The sequence below is a fragment of the Diorhabda carinulata genome, chromosome 2, assembly GCF_026250575.1.
Source record: "Diorhabda carinulata isolate Delta chromosome 2, icDioCari1.1, whole genome shotgun sequence".
Classification (NCBI taxonomy): domain Eukaryota; kingdom Metazoa; phylum Arthropoda; class Insecta; order Coleoptera; family Chrysomelidae; genus Diorhabda; species Diorhabda carinulata.
Genome location: NC_079461.1, coordinates 32863146 through 32888503, shown reverse-complemented (window position 1 = coordinate 32888503; position 25358 = coordinate 32863146). Strand labels below are relative to the sequence as shown.

General features: G+C 31.6%; 2 protein-coding genes across 8 annotated transcripts in view; one reads left to right on the top strand and one right to left on the bottom strand.

Annotated features, from left to right (window-relative positions):
- Positions 1–10238, bottom strand: part of LOC130904251 (ubiquitin carboxyl-terminal hydrolase CYLD) — a 19770-nt gene extending 9532 nt beyond the window's left edge. For 2 of the 6 annotated variants that reach the window (XM_057816911.1, XM_057816913.1), the window contains exons 1-3: positions 9804–10062; positions 9140–9591; positions 1773–2508 (exon numbers count right to left, since the gene is read on the bottom strand). In XM_057816911.1, the coding sequence (XP_057672894.1) occupies positions 1773–2508; positions 9140–9565 (1162 nt within the window). In that variant the 5' untranslated portion in view covers positions 9566–9591; positions 9804–10062. Of the gene's footprint in view, positions 1–1772; positions 2509–3766; positions 3793–8922; positions 9067–9139; positions 9592–9803 lie in introns of those variants that run through there. The other 4 variants (XM_057816912.1, XM_057816915.1, XM_057816914.1 and 1 more) reach the window with 4 other exon arrangements.
- LOC130904250 (probable phosphorylase b kinase regulatory subunit beta) lies at positions 10182–25358 on the top strand. Of its 2 annotated transcripts, XM_057816909.1 has the most exons (17): positions 10182–10478; positions 10537–10637; positions 10733–10868; positions 10919–11201; positions 11696–11977; positions 12040–12212; positions 12984–13147; positions 14823–15067; positions 15934–15948; positions 19960–20264; positions 20338–20567; positions 21321–21466; positions 21960–22235; positions 22295–22629; positions 24503–24695; positions 24753–24908; positions 25081–25358. In XM_057816909.1, the coding sequence occupies exons 1-17, from the start codon at positions 10456–10458 to the stop codon at positions 25243–25245; spliced, it is 3228 nt and encodes a 1075-aa protein (XP_057672892.1). In that variant the 5' UTR covers positions 10182–10455; the 3' UTR covers positions 25246–25358. The 2 variants fall into 2 exon arrangements, with proteins under 2 accessions (XP_057672892.1, XP_057672893.1); XM_057816910.1 differs by lacking the exon at positions 15934–15948 and having other exon boundaries at positions 10269–10478.

Below are 25358 nucleotides of genomic sequence, written 5' to 3'. Positions count from 1 at the left end.
AAATGGATTCCAAGTGTTTTCTCCAAGAAAATCTTTTGTCCAAATGGATGCCAAGTGTTTCTTCTAAGAAAATTTTATATCCAAATGTTTTCTCCAAGACAGTCTCCTGTCCAAACGGATTCCAAGTATTTCATACAAAAATTCTGCTGTTCAAATGGATTCCAAGTGTTTCCTCCAAGAAAATCTTCTGTCCAAATGGATTCCAAGTGTTTATTCTAAGAAAATTTTCTATCCAAGTGGATTCCAAATGTTTTCTTCAAGAAAGTCTCCTGTCTAAACGGATTCCAAGTATTTCTTACAAAAAATTCTGCTGTTCAAATGGATTCCAAGTGTTTCCTCCAAGAAAATCTTCTGTCCAAATGGATTCCAAGTGTTTATTCTAAGAAAATTTTCTATCCAAGTGGATTCCAAATGTTTTCTTCAAGAAAGTCTCCTGTCTAAACGGATTCCAAGTATTTCTTACAAAAAATTCTGCTGTTCAAATGGATTCCAAGTGTTTCCTCCAAGAAAATCTTCTGTCCAAATGGATTCCAAGTGTTTCCTCCAAGAAAATCTTCTGTCCAAATTGTTTCCAAGTGTTTCCTCCAAGAAAATCTTCTGTCCAAATGGATTCCAAGTGTTTTCCCCCAAGAAAATCTTCTGTCCAAATGGATTCCAAGTGTTTTCCTCCAAGAAAATCTGCTGTTCAAACGGATTCCAAGTATTTCTTACAAAAAATTCTGCTGTTCAAATGGATTCCAAGTGTTTTCTCCAAGAAAATCTTCTGTCCAAATGGATTCCAAGTGTTTCCTCCAAGAAAATCTTCTGTCCAAATGGTTTCCAAGTGTTTCCTCCAAGAAAATCTGCTGTTCAAATGGATTCCAAGTTATTTGACTTCCTCCCTTTGCGAAATTCATGCTCGTTTATTGTAACGTAGGGACAGCTTTCTCGTCTGTTTATTGACGGTCACGTAGATGGATTTGGACCCATTAACTTGAATTCGTCATATCATTAACCATTGCTGTAGCTTGTCGAGATTTGCTTGAAGAATTTGGGATGCAGTTTGAGGAACTCGCTGTTCTAATGTGAACAAAACGTTACCTTGCGGAATACTTGCGTTGATTAGATGTATCGTTGAGTATTTGTTTTAGTAATTAATCATGACATACAGATCAAGTAGAAGAAGTTTTCTGTTTTTGTAAAGAAGTCCCGAGGGGTAGACTTGATCAAAGACCCGACTTTCATCGAGGACTATCCCGGAGCAGTAATTTTTATCTTCCATTGAATCGGTATCATTCTGATTTAAGCTATAGTTATGCACCTTTCATTTTCAATATTTTTTCAAATTAAAAATCGTTTAACAACCAATTTATTTCTATATTTTATTTTAATTACTGTTACGAACTGTTCTATTATATTAATCAAGTTTGGCGAATGCGCCTATTTCTTGGTATTGTTTTTGTACCCTGTTTACAATATGTTGCGTTTTTATAGAGACAATTTCTAAGTAGTCTTCGACAAGTTAAATATTTGCTGTGAAAGAAAATTCTGGAATGTATTGGTACTATTTAAATGAGTCTCTAGCAGCCGTAAAAGTCAGTAAATCATTTGATGTCATAGTGAACACATCGGGATAGTGAAAAGTAACCGAAATAGTGAATTTAAATAAATTAGTATATCAAGTATTGATGAATAGTTTGGCGAAATGTTGGACTATAAAAAGATTTTTTGAAAAAATCAATTTGTATTAATTTTTGTTTAATATGAAATAAAAATAAATTGTAATAACTTACTTTTCGTTTTCACGGCAGACGTCTTATGCTCCTCCTTACTATCAGAGATATTGTTGGTATAAAATTTCGCAGTACTTTTTTTCAGAGTACTATTACCGTCCAAAATATGATGGAACGGATTCACGCTCTTATTCCTCCTACTTAGAGTATTGGTCGGATTTTCCAAATGGTAATATTTATCTTTTATATTATCGTTCTTATCGAGTTTTCTCATCGAGCCGGTGAAATCGTCCAACTGTTTTTTATCGGTACTACCCGCCCACTTTCCGCCGATCACGTCGATCAAATCCATTTCGGTGTTATTTTTAGGTTTCTTCATCAGAGCCGTTTTATCCGGTTGTAAGACGGTGTTTTGATCGAAATCGTTATTCGGATTGATAGTACCGTTATTTATATCCAACATATTCTGTAATGAAACGGAACTTCTTAAATAATTAGTATTTGTACTTCTGTTTGTCGAAAATTTCTTTGTTGGGTACTCGCCGTATTTGGTAACGATCTCTTCGTATTTAGGTCTGTCGTCGTTGTATCCATTCAACATACACAAATTTTTTTCGAACAAAAAGTCGATGTCGGATTGTTTAGAATTGAGGGAAGTACCGTTGGTTATCGCGGTACTTGACATATTTTTCGGGATTATTTTTTCTATTGTCGTGAAAACTGCGTAACCCGGTTCGGTCTTAAAGTACTGTATTCCCGCGCAGGAGCCGCTGCAAATGTTGTCTTTTCGACGTTCCTAAAAAATAGAAATCTTTGGAAAAAGGAAAAATATTCCTAATAGAAGTTGTAAATTCTTATTGAAGCCATTCTATAGGATATTTAGTCTATAGAACAGTCGCTGTCGGGTGGATATTCGACCCCACAAATAAAAATCTAAGCAAGTTAGGTGTAGATATTTGGGTGGCCAAATAAATAAACTTCCACTTCTACTTATCAGGGTATGTTCGATATTAAAATAATGTCGAACATATATGGAATAATGTGCCGGGTAACCATCTTGTTGTAAGAATATGTTACGACGAATTGCTAAGGGTATGTCCTCTAAAAGACTAAAAAATGGCCGCAATCACGTTTCCGGTCACCAAAACAGTATGTGCCCTTTTTCGGTGGACGTTCGCCTTTGCTATTGACTGTTTTTTCGTTTCAGAATTGTAATGGTGGATGCAAGTTTTATTCACAATTATGAATCGACCCAAAAATCCCGACTTATTTTGCTTAAAGCGCTTCAATAAGACCTGCGTGCTTTTGGTCTCTCTAATCTTAATCCGATAGTCAAAACACATATTTAATGACAGCTCGATACTCAATTTTCTCTAGTTTCAGAAAAATCTTTAGCACAACTCACTGACGCGATTGACAAACAAAAACTGAGCATTTAAAATGGCGGAAATTTTAGTGAGGATGTCTTAACGCAAGTTGATAAGTGCCGACATCTTCAGGTTGAGCAGGGAAACTTTAAAAAAAAACCTTAATAGCGATGAGCGGTTAAATCAACGCCAGCATTTGAATTGATTTTCATAATTTCGATTCACAAACTTCAATCCCTTAGTTGGGTTAGGTAATTGTTGAAAATATTTTTTATTATTATCATCATTGACTAGAAGCAATAACAAATAATGGAAAAAAAAACAAACAAAGTTGTTTTCTTTGTTTATTTTTTACTCAATTATCGTTTTTCGTTTTCTCGCATCTCTATACTTTTAACTAAGTACCCAATGTAGCGTTCGTACGAAGAAAAACGCGCGTGAGACGTTAGTAACGAAATTTTAAGAGAATCTGTAAATTCGAAAAATGCACGGTTTCCAGAAAAGACTTAAAGATCGCTTGAATCGGATACAACATTTCGTTACGTTTATATTTCCTTAGTTTTTATTCTTAACGTTTTTCTTTTGTGATTTATACTTTATATAATAACCTACCGACTGGTTCAATCTAAATAATACCCTAGACAACACGAACTAAATAAGAACCATACAAAAATTACAAATACATACCTGTCGATAAACAGAAACTGTTTCAATGTAACGATTGATACGAAAACTTACAAGCAAACATTGGTTTTCCATAATTACTAATAAGATTAGTAAGAAATAGAATAGAACAGATGATTCAGGTATTTGTTTACCATTTTGTGTTTAATCAATACGTTGTATAGGGTGATGTATGATTTCAAATAAACGGATTCTGAGTTCAGATATTCTAATTTGTTTTTGTCGTATGTTTTTGTTAATCTATCAGCATTTGAAATTATTCACTTCACTAAACCATTATACTTGATTCTTTTCCTTGATTAATTTTCCACGAAGTTGTCGTTGTAAATATATATTCGATAATTTCGATATCCAGCGATATTGCTTCATGAACAGGATGTATAGACCGTTCCTGTTCCTTAACTGACTCATTTCCACTTTCAAATTGCTCCTACCATTTGTGGAAAGTCTTTTTCATATTTATGTCTGTAGGCGGTTATGAATCGTTTCCCAATAGGCCGTCGAGTCCCGTCTAAAACTATCAAAGACCGATGACCTTGGGAAAACTAATCAGGTACCTTGGCTTGTACCTTTTAACGTGATCGTCCGTAAAGCCTATAGCATGAAGATAGGTTCTTAGATGACCGTGTGTGGTTAAAAAACAAAACACAGTTGATTGGTAACACAGACAGGCACCTATGTGTTCCTTAGTCTTCGTAGAGGGGACTAGACTTCTCATAGAAGTGGCAGATATACTTTAGGCTACACCAAGAAGATCACTGAGCTCACTGGTGGTTATGCTGATCCCCTTCTGGCGAGCAAATCAATATCGTCATTGTCCTTGTAGCTCGAGTGAATTGGTATCCAAACGAATTGCACGAAAAGATAACCATAGACAAATTCAAACATATCGTGAGATTATTTGACACTTTTTTCCTTGTGTGGTCTACAGTAGCAGAAGACGGAACGTCTTTAAACTTGCATCAACACATGAATGTATAAATATACATGTTGTGTGAGTTATTGCTGCCATAAGATTCATTCAATGTATTTTTTCAACACACCTTGTATTTTATTGATTGATTTTAATGAGCTATGAAGGTTTATTTGAATAAAAATATAAATAACAAATATAAATGGGTATTCTGGGATCATTAAATGGAATATTTTCACGGAAAATATATTTAATAAACATATCTATTAGTTTTATTATTTCTTTTTAGTTCGAGTTTTGTTGCAAGCTATTGGGTCTTATACAATTTTTATAAACTGTTTTTTTGCTCGTATTTCCCCTAACGTCTCGAAACACTTATACTGGTTGGCACATATTACGTGCAAAGTGCATCGCCATCGCTTCACGCATGACGGGATAATTTCACCTTGTAACTACAACTATGACAAATCAGTTAAAAGACTATCAAGGTTTTACCTAATATACTAAATAACAGAAATCGAATTAAACATTTATACATCTATTTAGGTAGGCGTTATTGATGAAATCATTAAAAAAAACTGTTTCTTTTAACTTGATTTTATATGGTATTGTTAGAGGTTGGTTCCCTTTTTTTTATTGACTTTGATACCTACGCAATGTACACTATACGATTTATGATTCACTGTGTGTTCATTTTATTATTGGCGAGATCTGCCAGTCAAGGTTAAATTTAAAAAGTTGCTCCATTTACATAATACCTGTTGAATTCGTTTTAATACTTTAATAATATCTTTCAACTTGATAAAAAAATATACGATGAATCACAATAATTACGCTTTCTTAATAAAAATTTCATGTACCTAACGTAACAAAACAGTGAAGGAAAAACTTTGGAATAAAGTAAAAAATAACTGAAGCTTGGTTTATGCAGCCAAAATTAAAAATTACCATTAAATCACTAGACACTGAAATGGTACTTTTAGTTAATGCAGAGAATTATCAGTGAAAATCCGTCAACTTTTAACTTTTTAATTTAATTCCTTAATTTTGTGAGGTTATGAGCACAGAATATGCACATATAAATTATGTGGACAGTTTCTAAAAGTGGAAGCGATTCCGACTAAGGAATACAGAATGTCAACGTTAGAGCTCGGTTCTGCGCATGCGCAGTACAGATAGTGTCTTGAATGAGAGAGAAAATGAATATTGTCGATACGAAACGTAAGTTCGTTCTTTTCCCATGTCTATTGGTGGTATTGTTTTGTTTACAACATCCTTGTTCCTTGGTTATGGAAATATTATTCGTGTTATTGCGCCGATTTCCGCCGTGGTGTTTTATTTTTAAAACTGATAAAAAAAATAGTAAAAAGCAGAGTCTGAAAGTCTGCAATATCCTCAAGACAATGGAACATTGATAGATAGTGTCAAGAGCTTTCCACATTTGTATGATAAAAAGTACCAATACAGGGAATACCTATTGATATACCAGTAATTTATAATTATCCTTAATTTGTGAAAGTAAGAAACATTACAATATTTGATATCATTTTGAAGCTAATACTATAAGTTTTAAGAGTTTACTGAGAAAAATACAATTTCGTGTTCAATTTTTTTCGCAATAACTTCAGATTGCAGGGGTATCGCCTGAGTCGATTTGTTCACGAGTGTTTTTTATTAATTTATCGTATTTGATATTTGAAGTTGATAACTTTTACTTTGGTTTTTGCTGCTCTTTATAATCTTATTTTAAAACTTATATTTAATTAACGATGAAATTGATCTTTATTATGTACTTAATACAATTTTACTTAAATTAAAATCGAACATTAGCATATGGTCATCAATAAACAGTTTAGAAAATACAAACTTAATTTTCAGAAGCATTCGAAAGTGAAAAAAAAATCTGTAAATAGACAGAAACTAAAAAAGACACGAGGAAAACCCTCAAATCGAACTAAAACAAAACATAACCTCGAAATTACACTCCTGAGTTAGTTGGTAAATAAACGAAGTGGAAATAAATATTAACCATATGTAACAAAAGGCTTTTCCAATAAACACTTAATTATTACTTCAAAACTAATACTTTTTGGGTGGCACTTTTCAATCAGAATTATCACCAATCACACATCTTGTTTATTATATATCTATATAGAAAAATGTGGGCTACCATAAATAACGGAATTATTGAAAAACATCCAGTTTTAAATAAACCATTGGATCCCTATCAAAACTGTTAAAATATTTTTATACATATATCACTTCCAAGAAAAGGATACATTACATTTTAAATTAGTCTTGATTCAGTTCATTTGTTTAGTTTTGTCAAATGCCAGAACGCACATGATTCACATAAAGTCATCATTAATATTTCCTGTTTAAAAATACCCTCCAAATAAATAATTTATTTTTAATTACTTCCTGTTAATAACTGATTTTATAGCTACCTTAAAAACATTCATATAATAAAGCATAATAGACATAAATTTGACATTATTTGAAGTAGCATATATCTAACCACAAAATAATTGGTTTAAATCTGGAGGTTAAAAGAGATCGTCGCGATTTTCAACCTTTGAAATGGGAATAAAAACAAATGAAATTAAATCCACCACTGGGAGCTTTCATTCGGAATAGATTTCATCTGCTCTATTGTCGCAGCCTCAATGTCAGAAATTGAGTCATAATTTTTCATTTTAAGCCAATTTTTTATTTTCAGGAAGAACCAGAAGTCGCAGGGTGTTGAATGAGGTCAATAATGTGGATACACTAGAGCTGCTTTGGCGCAGCATGTTGTCTTGGCACTTTTTTCCTGTGTTTCTTAGCACATTATTCCTCACTTAGCTCTGGAATATTCAGTCGTCTGTTTTTGAGGTCGATTGATATCTTGAGCGTTCCTCAACCTTAACCTGACTCTTTTCAACTTTTAAATCGCACATAGTACTTGTGAACAGTCTTTAAAGTAATTGAATTGTCACCAAAGCCAGATTCCAATTATTTTGGCACTAGACTAGAAACAAAACTTGATGTCATTTAAGATCCCCAACAGGCACTGCACACATGACCTCACAATCAGAAGTGTTTAAAGTGATGGAAATCCTACAGTTTGTGTTTCAAGCACAATTTTGAGGCTCAAACATTTATCTGGTGTTTGAGGGGGCAGGGGGAAAGGCAACTGTGTTCAACGCACAGATGTTAAATTTGGAATTTAATGAAACAATTTGAACATAAGTTTGAAGCATTCCGCACTCATATGCTTGAGGGGGTGTTCAAACTGTGTAATTGGAAAGTGACTGGTATTCTGCAATGAATAAAAGCATAGAAATATCTGTCAAATAGATATCAGGCGATTGGTCTTTATGAAACCAATATTTTGCTTTTGCTCTACTATATTAAAATATCTATTAGGCAGTTCATGACGATTAAAAACATTGATTCAGTTGTATACTTATATTCAAATTACAGTTTAAAAAGTTTACACAATTTCCTTATCTTTATATAAATATTTTTCATGGATTTATTGAGTTTAAATGAACTTCCAAGTATAAAAAAAATATTAAAGATAATATTGTGCAAATTTAATTTAATAAAACATTATTTATGATCCCTATGAAACTCTATATATGTTTAAAAAATTTAAAACATATATTTGGCATTATATACTTCTGTTATATAATTCTTTACCTTATATTGTGATTTATTTGCAGCAATTGACATAAACTCAAATACAAATTTCAGATTAGTGCTTAAAAGTTTTTTCCCTTCCCATAATCCATTCATTTAATTTCAAAATAATATGTCTATGCAAAATAACCGTATCTTTGCCGCAGAATTAAAAATGCCTCTACATACCATTGAACAATATTTTGCATAAAAATGCTAATTTAAAATCAAGTTACAAAGCCTGTAAATTTTGAATGAAAAATTATACCTTATAAAGGCAAAAGAAGGCAGAAACTGTAGTCTGTTGGTAACTAAACCCTACTGATTAATACAAATATAAATCAGAGAGTTGACAAAAACAAAGTCACACTTTTAAGAAAAATGTAATTTAACTGAAGTACCTTTCTACCTTCTTAAAGAGCTATCAAAATCTGGTCAGAAAAATTGTCATTTTTGAAGGGACAGATGTTCAACTCTAATATACATTATATACAAATTAAGTTTAACAGTCCGCAATAGTAGTTTTGAATATAATAAAGAATTCTACATGTACCATAATATTTACCACAATTTCTTGTATTACCTTGTATATTATTGTTATTGAAAAAGTAGCACTACTTAATTAACACAAATGCACCGGATACTACTACAATTTATTTCTCCAACAATAAAATTGCTTCTACTGAATATTAAAATAAAATTAACATAACATTTAAGTAAGTTTCAATGTATAATACCTTAGTCAATGAGTAATGCTCATCTATAAAAAGTGCAATAAAAACTTTATTTATGTTACTTACATGCAGTTCAATTCCGAAGCAATGTCCAATACCTTTAACTACACCATTAAACCGGACTGTTCCAAGGAGAATATCATTTGTATCAATGAACCCAACAACCATATCTTTACCAATTCTTTGCAGCTTATTGCATAGTTCTCTGTTTTTTGCTAACTTTACTCTTTCTTGTGGGGAAGTTATAGAAGCTATGTAAGGATAAAGTTTTTCACTTATTCTAACAATTTTGTCTTCAGGACAAGAATAAGCAGTTGTTTCCCAGGTATCATTTTCTTTAAGAAATCTTATGGCCAAGGTTTTGTCTGATACCTTTTGATCTATTATAATAATTTGACCAAGTAAGACAGTTCTAGATTCAGGATGTTTGGAGAAATCTTTAAGTAATTCATTACATATAAATATTCCGAATTCTCTTTCTGTAGAAACCATTATGGTACTAAAAAATTTTGAGTTTTCTAATATAAATAAAACTGTTCTACCTAACCAATAATTTCAATTCAAATTACAGTGAAATAAAGGGACAATAAGGTTGTAGATATGCCAAATTACAGCTATTCAGTATTTTAATTGAAAATCTATTACAAATGAAAAATAGAATATAAAAAAATTAAAAATTTATAGTGAATTTTATTTTCCACGCAACAATATTTTGACTAAATTTACTTACTGTAAATGAAACACGATTTAATAATACACAAACACCATTCGCGAACTCCGAATCATTTCTATTATTTTTTTATAGCGTTTTTGAACTCGAACAATTTCAATTTATTAACTTATTACACGGAGTAGAATACTTTTAACGCAACTAATGATTATCCCATACTCTATACAAAATATAAACCTCCTTATTTTTGACAAATATGTGACAAATACATGAAATTGTAAATAAACAGGTTGACATCGACCTTAACTTAATTAAATCAATGCTACCAATATTATGAAAAATTGATAAAACTTATTTTAAAGCCGTATTTTAATGACGTCCCTATAAGAATATCGTACCACGAAATAGATACGATCAATTATTCAATCAATTTTGTCTACAATTAAATAGAAGTACACTTGAAAGCTTACTGCAAAATGTTAAACAACAAAATTTGTCAACTTGAAAATTAAATCTAATAATTGGAAAAAATATTGACAGTTATGGATCAAATGTTCTGTCATTTACTTCGATTTGTTTTGATTTTAGAGGTCACTTGTAGTTCATATTTTAAATTGTTGAATAAAAATAGAAAATATGTGACTAATTAAACCATTATAATTTTGCCATAGAACAAGATATATAATTGAATCTCGATATATTCATTAAAATAATGGGCCTTTTAGACATCACATTGTAAGTTCAAAATCGGACTAAAACGTTTGAATGGGGAATTATAAAAATATAATTTTAGGATGAACCAGAACAGCACCGAAGATGTTAATTTGTACCAGTTTCTCAAAGTTTCAAACTATGAGGATACTGTAAGACAGCTAGATATTTACTATGGAATGGGTTTGTACAATTACACCTAAGTTGTACAAATAAAACTTTGTCTTTTTGATTATATTGTAAAAATCCTTATTTGCTTATTTTATCTATTTTTTTAGTAAAGAGGCAACTACTACGTTTTCAAAGTCCTATAACAGGACTATTTCCTGTACTATCTTCTGATACTGAAATAGGAAGTGTTAGAGACAGTATATACTGTGCAGCAGCTGTATGGGGCTTGTATCAAGCTTATAGGTAAAAAAAATGAAGTGCCTTGTATCAAAATGAGTTATCATTAATTCTAGGAGAATAGATGATGATAGAGGAAAATCATATGAATTAGGACAATCAACTGTGAAATGTATGAGAGGTATTTTAGAGTGTTGGATAAAGCAAGCACGAAAAATAGAATTATTCAAGAAAAATCAGTGTAGTGCTCATGCATTGCATGTCAAATTTCATTTAACTACTGGTAATGAAGTTTTTGGAGATCATGAATACAACCATTTACAGATTGATGTTATATCACTCTATCTACTTTTTTTGGTACAAATGATAACTTCTGGCTTGCAGATTATTTATACCCAGGTAATTGTCCGATTAAATAAAGTTGAAAGTTCATTGAGAAGTTTATATTGTGGTTAAAATATATGTACTACCTGGAAAATATATATTTTGATTTGCCTCTCATATATACTGGAATAGCTGGGAATTTTATATTGAATACACTTTCAACGAATATTTCGTATCGATCATCATAAAAAATAATTTCTATAGATCAGACGTATTTTCAAAAATGAAATTTTCTTTTACTTTCTAATGTAGGATTCGTAAGTGTCCTGGAAAACTGGAATTTGAAGAACATAAATATAATTGTATAATTAATTGATTTCGTTTATTCTGTCGACCGTTATTCTCAATCAAATGCTGAAAAATATTCAATTAAAAGTACATTTATTGATAAGTGTACCAATAAAAAAATTAAATTCAAAGTAATAAACTTGTAAATATACTGGAAATCATGATTATGTTCTAGAATTTTTTTTTTAAATCCTGTAAGAACCCTGTAATGTTGCTTATAGGATGAAGTGGCTTTTGTTCAAAACTTGGTGTACTATGTGGAAAGAGCATACCGTACTCCAGATTATGGTATGTGGGAAAGAGGTAGTAAATACAATGATGGAACTCCGGAAATACATGCCAGTTCTATTGGGCTTGCAAAATCTGCACTTGAAGCAATAAATGGTTGTAACTTATTTGGAGAAAAAGGCGCTTCTTGGAGTGTAGTATATGTAGATATTGATGCTCACAATAGAAATAGAAGTATTTTTGAAACCTTGCTACCTAGAGAATCTTGTTCAAAGGTTTGTCAACTAATGGGTGGAAATAAAAAAAAACAACAGACTGTTTATTTTAATTATTTAAGGATGTTGATGCTTCGCTTTTACCTACAATTTCATTTCCTGCATTTTCAACGCACGAAGAGATGTTATATCAGGAAACGAAAAAAAATGTTGTGCGTAGTTTGAAAGGCAAATATGGTTTTAAAAGATACATAAGGGATGGTTATAAAAGTCAAATAGAAAATCTTGAGAAAAGGTATGATTGTTAATTTTTATTTATTTATTTATTACCAGAGTTACAACAATTACATCTATTCATATTTAATTTTTATTGGGAATACACAAGGTAGATAATAGATAGGTTTATTGACCCTATTCAAATACATTGTGTACATTGTATGTATGCCTGGTCGAAATTGGAAAGTGTCTTGTTTCCTCTGGTGTAAGCTTTTTGCTGAGGCAGCAAAGATACCATCTGCAATCTGTTCCATTTAGCCCACGTCTCAGTGTCTCATCTCTGACTCTTGGTTGTCCCAGTTCCGGCATGTATTTTTCTTTTCTTTGTAGAGGAGGGGAATCCCTGTTTCTCATGAGGTATTCTAACTTGATAGGTGGATGGTTTACTGCTGGTTGTGCCCACGAATAGCTAAGGAAGGGTTAGTCCACTTCAGCAGAGCTCTGCATGCCGTAGTACGGTCTGGATACAGTGGGTTCGGGAATAGTTTGAGATAGCAATCACCCTGTTGCAATTCATCCGTCGACACGATGTCTTCCAACTTGGATTCCACCTCTTGTTGTAGATCAGCTAGATTCAGTTTCAACAGGGTCACCACGAGGAGGATGCAATTGAAATCACATACTTCCAATTGTTTTGGAAGTATCTAGTTGTTTTGGCGGTCAGTTTATGGAAATGAACAGACTCTCTGTGTACAACTTGGGTAGGTTAGGTGAGGTTAGGTTTTATACCGATTCGAAATATTTCAAGAGCTCAATTTATAAATAATTTCTTATAATGTTATTATTTTAGATATTATGATAAAGGTGAAATAAAAAATTTTGAAAACATTGAATGCGAATGGCCGCTTTTTTATATATTCATGATAATAGATGGAGTCTTCAAATCACTTCCCGATCAGATTCAAGAATATCAAGATTTGTTAAAAGAAAGGATCATGCTCGATCACCACGGGGGTATGTAATTCTTAATCAAATATTTACTAATTTTTAGCCTCTCTCGCTACTCAAGTTATCTAATGTTGTACTATTTTATCATTTATTCAATGTATCAAAATCGTAATTCATTTTCTAGTGCTCTTGAAAACAGTAAAAAAATTATAAATCACCTAATGGCCTCTTACTTATCTCGCAGGATCGAGGCTAGTAAGGTAGGAAGCGGTAATGGGAGTCACTTAAGCAAAATCTTAATTGCAAACAATCTGAGCCCAAAAACCACAAGATGTACACCTGTACCAAACCTCATTATTTCTGCCGAAATAGTTGCAGATTAACCGCATCATATTTTCTGCATCGTCATCATCACCTACATTTGATATAGGTAAACATTTCTCCGAATAAATTCCCTCAATTAAAGCGATAATCCGTCCACACCTGACTGACAGATACCTGGTCAAGGAAATTCCAAGTAACCTCCCCCAATATACCTGATTTTGGTAAAAACCAAAAATTTTCTCCCTGCTCTTTATTCCATACTTACACTAACTCAGGCGAGGCGTTTGGAATCGTCTCCAGATCTCGAAAGCCGAGATCTCATCGAAGCTACGTCGTTTCCAGAGATTCAGCTCGCGCGACGTAGCTGAGTCTTTCGATGTATATAGTTTAGTTGATATATTATAGTAAGTTTAAGTTAATGAACTTTGTTTATTATGCTACCTCTCCACTAAAACCAGCATCCATAATTAAATTATGTCTTTTACTTTGTGGAAAATCGTTGTCACTAGTAGGCAATGAATCTGTGAAAATTTCGCATCGGCGAGCTGCAAAATCAAAAAAGGCCAATCATTACGCGGTCTTCTCTACTAGTGAGCAACTCATTATCACCATAACATTTTTATTTATTCACTCCAAAGCTCCTAAAATTCTACGGTATGGGAAATTGTATGCTCAAATTATTGTTCACAAATAATCAAATTGATTTTTTGTAACAATTAACTATTTTGTAACCTTTTAAGTTCTAGGTTAATACCTTTGACTCGTTTTAGTATTTAGTCTGCACAGAACTCTTGAAATGTATTACAGTGGAGCAAAAGGTCGAAAAGCTCGCCAGAAGTCGACAGATAGAAGTTCGATAGTCGGACGTTTTACCTGATAACTGCCAATCGGAGTTCATTTCGCTACTTCCGGTCGCCATTTTTAAACCACCATTTTGTTTGTGAAAAATCTCATCTCAAATTCGTAATCAAAACCTGGGATACCAAATTTCAACTCAATTGGTTAATTTTAAAGGCTTTTGGCCAGCTTTTAGGCCCAGTGTGCAGTGGCCCTAAGGCCATTCTTTATGATCCTTATGTAAATTGACGTCCTGAATCCAAATATAACTGTCGTTTTCTTCCATCACCACCTAACCTAACCTAACTAATTTCGTGGGAGCTGTGCACGTCTATTTTTACCACTTATCGATAATAATAATAAATTTATGGGCATTGATTTAATTTGAAAGGGTAAAAAGAACTATTTGAGCTGGACAAAATTATGAATAATAAAAATATATTCGGATTCAGGAGGTCATTTTAAATAGAAATCGTCAAGGGCCAATTTACATGCATTATTTTAGAACGAAGTTGATATTATTTTTTTAAATAAATTTATTATTGTAAGGTATCCTATAAAATAGTCCTTTTTATTGAAGATCCTGTGATTCCCATGTACTATTACGTTACTGTAGACAACATTGATTCAGAACGAAGGGTTCCAAATTCAACAGTGAAGAAAGCACAAACTGACGGTGGTTTGTATTTATGGAATCAGTCGATGTTCATTTTGGCTCAACTTTTAACAGGTGGTCTTTTGCACATCAACGAACTGGATCCTATTAGAAGGTATCTACCTTCGTATAATCGACCGAAAAAGGGAGGACGATACTCTGCTTTTCAGGTATGTGCTCTTTCCATTTATCTATGAAGTGAGAAGTGCTTTTGGTTCTATAGAATATCTACAGTGTGTCGCATTTAAGATGAAGACAGATTCATATTTTCCTACTTCTCTGCTACTTCGAGCTCCAAAGTTGAAAATTTTACACTTCTATCAAAATATTATTTTTCAACGCACCCTTAATATCAAATCCTAGTAGACATCAAAAAATTATTTCGAAAATAACGTTTGTCATTCTTCAAACAAGAAAACATCTCCTCTGAAGACCATGATGTTCATCCACCTTTTTGTCGATATCAACATCCCTAGAGTTTTTTAAACGTTGACTAGTTTCGACGTCTTTACATCTCCGCCAGGTAGATTATTACGAAATTAAATAATTCTCCGAGTGGACATTGGAACCCCAAAAGTATTTTTTAACTGCCTCTTACTACGGCGTACCTTTTTTAAAATATGATTTTATACAATGATTTAATAAACTGAATTATAACCAATTGTTAGCGTATACTGACCTGCTAACATATTAGTTAGAGGCTCGAGTCTTCAGATAGAAAATTTTTCAATTCAGTTTAAAAATCACAAGCATCGATGACTCACTAAACAAATGGGTGATGCAGATAGCACACAAGTTGACTGGTGACAGATGACACACAAGGTGGCTGGTACATAGTGTGACTGGTGACATATGACACACGAAGTGACATGTGACAAACATGACACTAGTAACTGTAGGTGTCCCGCCCAGGCGGTGGTGATTTATATGAGAAATTTTTTTATATAAATGTTTGAATTCGTATTATACTAATGCTTAAGTTTATAACTTTTATTTTTATTTAATTTTGAATATTTTTTCATGCTGTACCAATCAGGCAAAAAAAAGTTTTGTAAGTAAATAATATAACCTTAGTAATGTTTGTTTGCTATGTCTATTTTTGGAATACTCAAATCATTTTTTTTTTCGGAGTTGTTTATCCCAAAAATAATTTTGAAATATCTGTAGGTCTAATACGAATAATTTAAAAAAAAACTATTTCATTCATATTTTTTCTTTTCCTCCAGTTACCACTTTTTTATATTCTATATGGATTAAATATTTCATAAATAAATCTCATTTTTAAAGATCTTCCTAAATCTTTTAAATATTGGATTTTGGGATTTACTCGAGATTGTCAAAAATGATTATAAAAATGATAAAAGTACAATTGCCACTATTCGTAAAGTGTTGTTGTTATGTTCTAGTTAGTGATAAGAGCTAGTAGAGGTTTGGAACAAAACATCACGGAGGATATTTCAACAGGCACTCATCAGCGAATTTTCACTGCATGCCTACAAAATCCAACTGACAACAACTTCTGCAAGTAGGCAATGAACAGCGAAGAGATTTGACCAATTGGATCCTTGAGCAACCTGCTGATTTTGCAAACAAAATCACTTTCAGTGGTGAGGTCCATTTTCACCTCGATGGCTTCTCTGTCGCATTTTGGGGCTTAGAAAATCCACGAATTATTAATCAGAAAGCGATGCATCCACAACGAGTCAGTGTATTGTGGTCTGGAAGAATAATTGGACCGAAATCCTGCAGTAACAGTAAATGGTGAACATTATCGTGCTATGATAACATAGTTTCTTGTGCCTCATTTGGAAGCTGTTGATTTTAACGACATGTAGTTTCAGCCACATGTCATACCGCCCGTGAAACATTGACGATCTAGCACGAGTTTGCTCTTGGTGGTGTCGTTTTCAGATTTTCTGACCAGAATTGGCGATTTAACGCATTTAGCCTTCTGACTTTGGTGTTATCTGAAGTCACAATAAGTCTGTAAGCATCGAAGCATTGAAAGCCGAAATTAGACGCTGTATCTAAGAATTACCACCACATGTATTCATATGCCAGCAGAGCCTTGGTGGCCATACATAATTTCCAAATGTGTATTTTCTAAATCAATAGATATATAAATGCTTTGCTGCGGAAAACCATGTTTTATTGAACTTAAAATTTTGAGCTTTTATCGAAACACTACTTTTAAGGGGGCTTTATATCCTTTGAGCACTTCCAACAAGTCAAGTATCCATTTCGATGATCTGATTATTTGATGGTAGGACGCAGCTGCAAAAATATTTAACAATGTGTACTTTGTGCAGCTGTATTTCTCACTTTTCAATTTTTCCTGAACTTTTCCTCCAGTTCCCATTTTCCTATACAGCACAATTTTCTATTCTCTAAAGATGGAAGTTCAAAAAATATTTTTCCAGTTTCATATTCATTTATTTTTGTTTAAAACACAATATTATAATATTTAGAAAACCCTTCCAAATAATCATATTTTGGATTATCATTAATGCGAATCAAATTTTAAAAATTTGTTGTGAATCTGTATCATCAATGTTGCTATTTTGAATATTTGACATTTGACACTCTCAAATAATTTGCTTTTATTTCTATTTTCTATCCTTCTGTATGGTAGTTCTACAGCCAGTTGAGCTGTACACAGAATGAACGCGAGCATGACGCGCTTCAGACGTTCATAAATGTCAAAGATAGTTCAATTTGAGTTAACGCACACATTGATTGCGCTCTTGACGTCAAAGTTAACCAACTTTCTACATTTTATCTACTGAGCGTCAAAAACATAACCTCACTTTTCTGATATAGTTTATAGTCCCATATACCCTGAAAAATGACTTCTCTGAGTGAAAGGCTGATGGAATTTGTACGTGCTCATGAGTGTTCATATAACAAACAGTCTGTTGGATACAAGAAAACTAAAATTTGGCAGAGTATAGCGAATCATTTTCCCGTTTGAAATGAATGTTTTGTTGAGTTTCTGCTCTTCAAATGTTAATCATATAAACTCCGATTCATTCATCAATAATTAAAAAAATTCGTCTGGATCTATTTCGTTTATTTTAAAACATGTTGTAGATATTTCTATTCAAATTGAGGGGTCTCGCCCATCAACACCGTGCCAAATGTCGATACAGTAAAGTAATTATATTATACATAATTCAAAATCGTTGATCACCGTTCAAATTTCTTTATATACCTGCACTTTTAAGGTTATGTTTACTAGCGAAACGTTCGCGTCCATTGTGCGCACCGCTTTCAACATACTTTAATAAACAGACACTCTCAAATTGTTTTTTTTGTACGTTTTTTTTTAAATCTATGAGGCTTACTTCACTTCTGGAAGAGGTAATTTGAAAGAACTTTCAATTCTTCCAATCATTGAAACTTTAAAAAGTCTTGGATTCCCCTGTATTAACTTTTGCCTTTTTTAAATATACGTTTTAGGCCTACAAAAAATGTAGTAGTGTTTACAATATTATTTTTGTCTCAATCTAGTTTTTTTTAAATATATTTTAATTGTATCATTACTAGAAAAAGTAATACAGAAATTTAGATTTATTTTTTTTATTTATGGAAACTATGATGAAGACAATAATAAAAGTTGCATGAGTTTTATAGAACAGTATTGTGTGCATGCATGAATTAATAAAATAAATTATTTGCATTAGGTCAGTAATGGGTTCTTTAAATAATAAAATTCTCTTTCATGTTAGTTTTCCACAGAAGGATACCTCATACATAAAATAAAATAAAAAAAAGAAGATTGTGCAGATAAAATTGAGTATTTCTATTCCCCAGAAACAAAATAGCAAAACATTGAATGTTTTTAGTAATTACACATTAATATATCCTACTTCACAGTTTGTAGTTTCATATTTAGTTATTCTCAAAATAAGATGCATTAGTTTATTATCTTCTTTGTAACACATTTTGAACTTCCCCTTCATGTTTATATGGTTAAATTTACACTAGAATGTTGTCTTCTTCTTTGGACTACCTCTCCATGTTCTCCCAAAATTTGATATCTTATATACCTTTTTCAATGTAGCCATTTCATTTTTTCTTCATACTTTAGATTTTCTCTGATTGAGTGGTTTAAATTTACACTAGAGTGTTGTTTTCTTCTTCTTTGGACCACCTATCCATGTTCTCTCAAAATTTGATTCTGTATATTACTTTTTCAATGCGGTCTTTTCATTTTTTCTACATACTTTTAATTTTGTTTGATTGAGTGGTTTAAATTCAAACTACAATGTCATCCTCTTCTTCTCTGGACTACCCACCATGTTCTATCAAAATTTGATGCCTTCTATAACTTTTTGAATGTAGCCATTCCATTTTTCCTACATGTTGTTAATTTTGTTTGATTGAGTGGTTTAAATTCAAACTACAATGTCATCCTCTTCTTCTCTGGACTACCCACCATGTTCTCTCAAAATTTGATACCTTATATAACTTTTTCAATGTAGCCATATGTATATATAAATATATACCTTTTTCATTTTTTTCCATAGGAATATCTAATTTTTTCTGATGATTGTTTCTTATTGAGTAGTTTGAATTTACACTAGTGTTTTCTTCTTCTCAGTTCAGCTTATTTGACAGATGACTGAAAAGTTTGATGCTAGATTTACTTACTAAGATTTCTCCTTCGCTATCACTTCCGCACAAGCAAAGATTCTGGTATTTTGTGATACAATTCCAGATAGTACTTAGCCCAAAAAATGATTATTATTTATTTTTATTTCACTTTTGTATCGATAAGTAAATTTTAAGTGAGAAAAGAATGAGCGAAATGGATGTTTCTGTTTGTCATTAACATGATAATATCAGCTCAATTTAAATTAAATTATATAATAGAGAATTTTGTCTGGTGTCACATGCATGTTCACCGTAGTGGCCATTTTTTGATTTTTCAAAGGTTTATTTCTGTATCATTAATATATAATCTTCAAGTAATTCTTGAATCAATCCATGTGCTTGCTCTTAAATACAGTATATTATGGTTTGAACTATTTTTTTTAAATAATTTTATTTTTTCTATTAGGGCACTGCAACCGATTTGGTTGTACAAATAGTATTAATAGCTGAATCTATGAGACTTCAAGCTATGATGGCTACTTACGGTATCCAAACCCAAACTCCACACGAAGTAGAACCCGTACAGATATGGTCTTCCACTCAATTGGTAAAAGTTTATGAAAATCTTGGAGTTAATCATAAGTTAGGATTGAAAGGGCGACCTTTGAGACCAGTAGGAAGTTTGGGTACCAGTAAAGTGTATAGAATAGCAGGGGCTACCGTCTTGTGCTATCCTCTAATATTTGAAGTTTCAGACTTCTATCTTTACAGGTATTCCATTCATGACCAAAAATTTTTTTAAATTTTTATATAAATTTTATAATATACAATGTGGTATTTTCAGAGACATGGCATTACTGATAGACGACATTAAGACTGAATTACAATTCGTTGGAAAATATTGGAGGTTATCCGGTAGACCAACTGTATGTTTGCTAATAAGAGAAGAACATATGAGAGATCCACAGTTTAAAGAAATGTTAGATTTATTAGCTATGCTGAAAAAAGGCTATTGTGATAGCGTTAAAGTTAGAATAGGAAGATTGCAGAATCTCATTTCGAGTTCTTGTGTTGGTAAATATGATTTAATAATTACTAAACCTCCCCTGTGTATTGTAATGTTTTTCTTGTTTATTTGAACAGTTTATATATGGTGGGGTGAATTTAAACACTAAATTATTCACTAACACTTGATATACTAATTTATTTGAATACACTACACCGTGGCTGCTATACTATTTATATCTATCAGTTTTCTAGATAATTCGCATTCTAGAATGCTGCAAACAAATAAAAAGGGCTTCCAACAAATTGTTTTTAGTTAACATAATGTAAACAGAGTACAAAAATAATGGAAAGTCGCTTTATAAAGACCTTCTAGAAAATGTACCCGCCTAATTTTAGGTTCTTTTAACCAGCTTAAATCAGTGATCAAGTCTTACCAATTCTCCATAATTATATTTCTCATAGTTTATTATTTATGCTGATATTTTTATTATTAGGTATTATTTAGGTATTTTCTATGTTGACTTTATTTTGTGTATTTTTTTCTAATTTTTCACATGAGTCTTATTTTGGACTGTGTAATTGTATTCTTAAATATTTGTTACTTTCTCGTTTGCTTCTTTTTTATTTCTAGATATGAATAGATAGATGTGAAATACTTATATAAAGTAGGGGGACTAATTTCCAAAAAAAAATTTTGATGATATTCTTTCGCAAAAAAACAACAATGAAAAATGTCATTTTTTTATTCATCTAATCGATTTACTTTCTTGTTGTGACCAACCCTTATGTTGTCCTATTTTAAAATTAAACATATTTTAGAACATTTGGATTTTATGAATAATTTGGAAACTCACGAAGATAATTTCCGCAATTTCAAACAATTAGAACACGATTATATAGGTTATCAAAGTTTAACAGATGTTCCGAAGGCTCTAAATTTTCAAGACGATACAAAAGATTATACGGTAAGTGATTTATTTGATACATAATATAACGTTTTTCTTATTTATTTACACCCTTTCTATTCGTGGGGCGAATAATTAATAAACACTGTCTCTTACGTTCTAAATTTATTTAAATACTTTACACTACACTTAACTAACTTATAATAATTCATTTATCACTATCACTTGAATAATTTCTGCGATTACTTTTACTGATTCGTTCTTTTCACTACAACTATTTATTTAAAACTAACTAACTTCACTTACATAACTCCTTATATATACTAACTAGAATTCTACAAACTTTTAGAACAAAAAAAACACATCAAATAAATAAATAGACTTTTCTAGAAATTATTTAAAAGAAATACTATCTGCTATAATAAAAAGTTTTAAAAGCGTCCGCCATTTATAAAAAGTAGATGAAAGGCGCCGCGCGAATTCGCCGAATTTTTATATGCCGGTCTAAGGGCTCATTTCGAGAACATTTTCGTAACAATAAAATTTTTTTTAGAATTATTCAAGCCATCGAACTGAAGAAATAATCGATCTTCTACGAAACGTCGATAGTACTTACGCCAAATGTCAACTATATGGTATCTTACTAAAACGGGAAGGTCGCCACTTTAAAGTTTTCGATAATACTGTGGAAGAACAACTTCAAAGATTGTACCATCAAGCTGGATGTTTGAGACATTGGGCGGCTGTTAGATATACAAGCAGTTTATTAAATCACAACGTCGATTCAATCAGTCCGTTCATTACCGCAGTTTTGGTACACGGAAAACAGGTTAGGTTATGTTCACGATAACCTTAAAAAAACATAATTTTCATTTTGACACGTTACAGCTAACAGTAGGAGTTATTGGTCAGAAAGAAACCGTTTTTGATAAACCAATGACTCCAGCTGAAATACAATCCGTAGTATATAATACCATCCAACCTTACGATGTTATCCAAGCGGTGTTACAACAAGAAATAATCCTTTACTGCGGTCGATTAATATCGACCAATCCCGAATTATTTAAAGGTATTCTTAAAATAAGAATAGGATGGGTTTTGGAAGCCATTAAATATTACCAGAACATCTTCGGATATAAGAAGAAAATTGAAGATCATAGTCCTTATGAAGTGAGGCAGCTACTGTATAAAGTGTTGTCTATTAAAGAATATGGAAAGGAAAAGTAAGTTACTATTATATTTTTTGTTTTTCTTAATACTATTATTCAATATTAAATGAAAACAATATGGAAACTTGACAGTCATAGATCTCTCTATACACTACACTCAACTAACTTTTTATAATTCACTTATCACTAACACTAAACTAACTTAAATAATTTATTTAAAGTATTCGATTAGTTCACTTTGACTATTTATTAGAAACTGAATTAAACTGCGCTACAGAAACTCCTTAAATATATTATAATATCCCAAAAGAATTAGAAAATAAATAAATAGCTTTTACTCTAAATTATTCAAAAGAAACAATGTAACTGAACCGCCTGCTATGATAAAAAGTTATATAAAAACAAACAAACGCGCAGAGCTTCAGCCGAATTTTAGAATTCCACTCCAATCGTAGCGGGCTCTAGGATTCATATATCGTTTTCATATATTGTTTGTAACAATAAAGTGATTACTAATTGTATTAAAAGTATTTTCTATACCGAAACAAAGTTATGTTTGGATTCTCAAACCAGTTTTTTAATTTACATGTTTTATTGAATAATGACTAATTTTGTTCTTTAACTAAATTAAAAATCACAATTGTTTTGATATAATTTTAATAATCAAATTTCCTTTAGTAATGAAACACATTTATTTAACGCTGCTGAACTGTACCAAAAGTAAGTATTTTTCCATTTAATTGCTTATTTAGAAATGAAGACTAAGGGGTATTGAGAAACAGAAATTCACTACTTAAAAAAGTTAAGAAAATATAGATAAAAAGCTAAATTACTGCTGATTGATTCAGAGGTTATGGTATCCAGTTTAGTTTTCATGAGTATTGTATAAACTTTTAAAATGCTTCTAGAAATTATATTAACAAACTTATTTCCTATTTCCAGCGGTGGATTTATAGTAGGGGCAATCGGGGCAAGTACCAAGGGCGGCTAAAATTTTTTTAGTCTTATCAAGATTGCTCAATATAATTAAATAAACAATTCTATTGATTCATAATTTTCTGTTTAATTGACAATTCAAGAAATTAAATTCATCCATTATTTGCAAATTATAATTTTTGCACTTTTAGTAAAAATTAATAATCGGAATGATTTAATCAATTTATTTCCTTGGAGATTTAAAATTCTATATACTGAAATTAAAGAAATTGAATTAGTAGTATTTTTTTTTTGAAAAATAGAAAAAATTTCGGAATTATTTTTTGCATTTTTCAAAATATAAACTTTAATCAACTAATGAATCTTAAAAAATTGTTATAATTCATCGTTTGCACCAATTATTATTATAATATATCGTTGGGTACATACCAAGGAGTACTTTCCATTGAAATCTTTCAAGAATTGCTATACTTGAGTTGTATGCACTACCCTATAGTTGAATACCATAGCTCCAGATGGGTTTTAGTGTTTGCTGAGTTTTACACCCAATTGCTTTCTCTTGGTATGTGTGTACTCCAGGTTAGTCGTCAGTCCAGATGAATTCCAAGGTGTAGGTAGCATGCACATATTTATTTTCATTTACTTTTATTCTCCAAGTTTTTAGCAACAAGGAAATGGCTTCCAAGTTGGTTTGCATTATATGAGAAGCCATAGCTAGGTCCTGGTGGTTTTAATACCGAGCTGTAGACACTCTAAGAACGTCTCTATGTTGCACCTTGGCTATTCTGAATGACATCAACAATATTCTTTTTGTGACTGGTGATGCTTTGTCTATGTGTTCTCCAAAAATCATTTTCCGAGTCTAGTATGAATCCTAAATATTTTCAGTATCAAAATAAAAACTGGGAGATGTAGTCTACCACTACCACAATAAATTTTCAAATAAGTTACAAATAACACGAAAATTAGTTCGATTTTTTATGGATTTCAGTCTTACTTCACGTCAAAAGCGTCAATTAGAAGGATGTTTGTGCAGAGTACCTTCTTCGTTTTATAATCAAGTGTGGGATGTTATGACAAGAACTCCGGCCGGAGTTAAAGTTGCTGGAAACCTTATTCCACAACAACCAACTTTATCGAACATGACAAGATCTGAATTAACTTTTTCTTTACTTGTTGAAGAGGTAATTTAGTATATCTTTAATTTTTGAATATTTTGATTAACGCGGAATTATTTTTAGATGCTAAATCATGTACAGCATTCTGATTATAGGCAATTGATAGTTGAACTTTTAACCATTGTTTCAACTATATTAGGAAGAAATCCCGAATTGACATTTTCCCAACCGTTAGATTTAGAACAACTTATCAAAGATGCAGCTCACATGTACGCAAAGGTGAGATATTAAAGCAGAAAATAATTATCGGATATTGGTTTACAAAGTAGTAGTATGTTCTTCTATGGCTGGTAATTTGGTAACTACTTCCTTTGGACGTGTTTCTTTTCAACTTCTCACCAACAGTTATTGTCCATTTTTGTATGTTTCAATTCTCTTTGTTTTTTTCTAGGATCATGGACAAAATCATGAGTGTATATCCGACTTACTGGAAATTGAATATGTGAGATCCACGGGGTATTTAGCTAGAGCAGTAGTAAATACAGTCCTTAAAGGTGGACAAATTTCTGAACATTCAAATTTGGAAAATGGTCCAGAAACTTGCAGATTATCTTAAAAAAAATAGTATACATAAGTAGAAATAAAAATTATAAAATTCTATTAAAAAATTTGAGTGCTTATTGATATCGTTTTATATATTTTGTGCCATATATTTAATTTGAAGTTTAA

Coding starts and splice junctions, on each gene's coding strand:
- LOC130904250 (XM_057816909.1), top strand. CDS start 10,456: ATGGGCCTTTTAGACATCACATT. Junction 20,265..20,337: donor TCAGACTTCTATCTTTACAG/GTATTCCATTCA, acceptor TGGTATTTTCAG/AGACATGGCATTACTGATAG. Junction 21,467..21,959: donor ACGATACAAAAGATTATACG/GTAAGTGATTTA, acceptor AATTTTTTTTAG/AATTATTCAAGCCATCGAAC.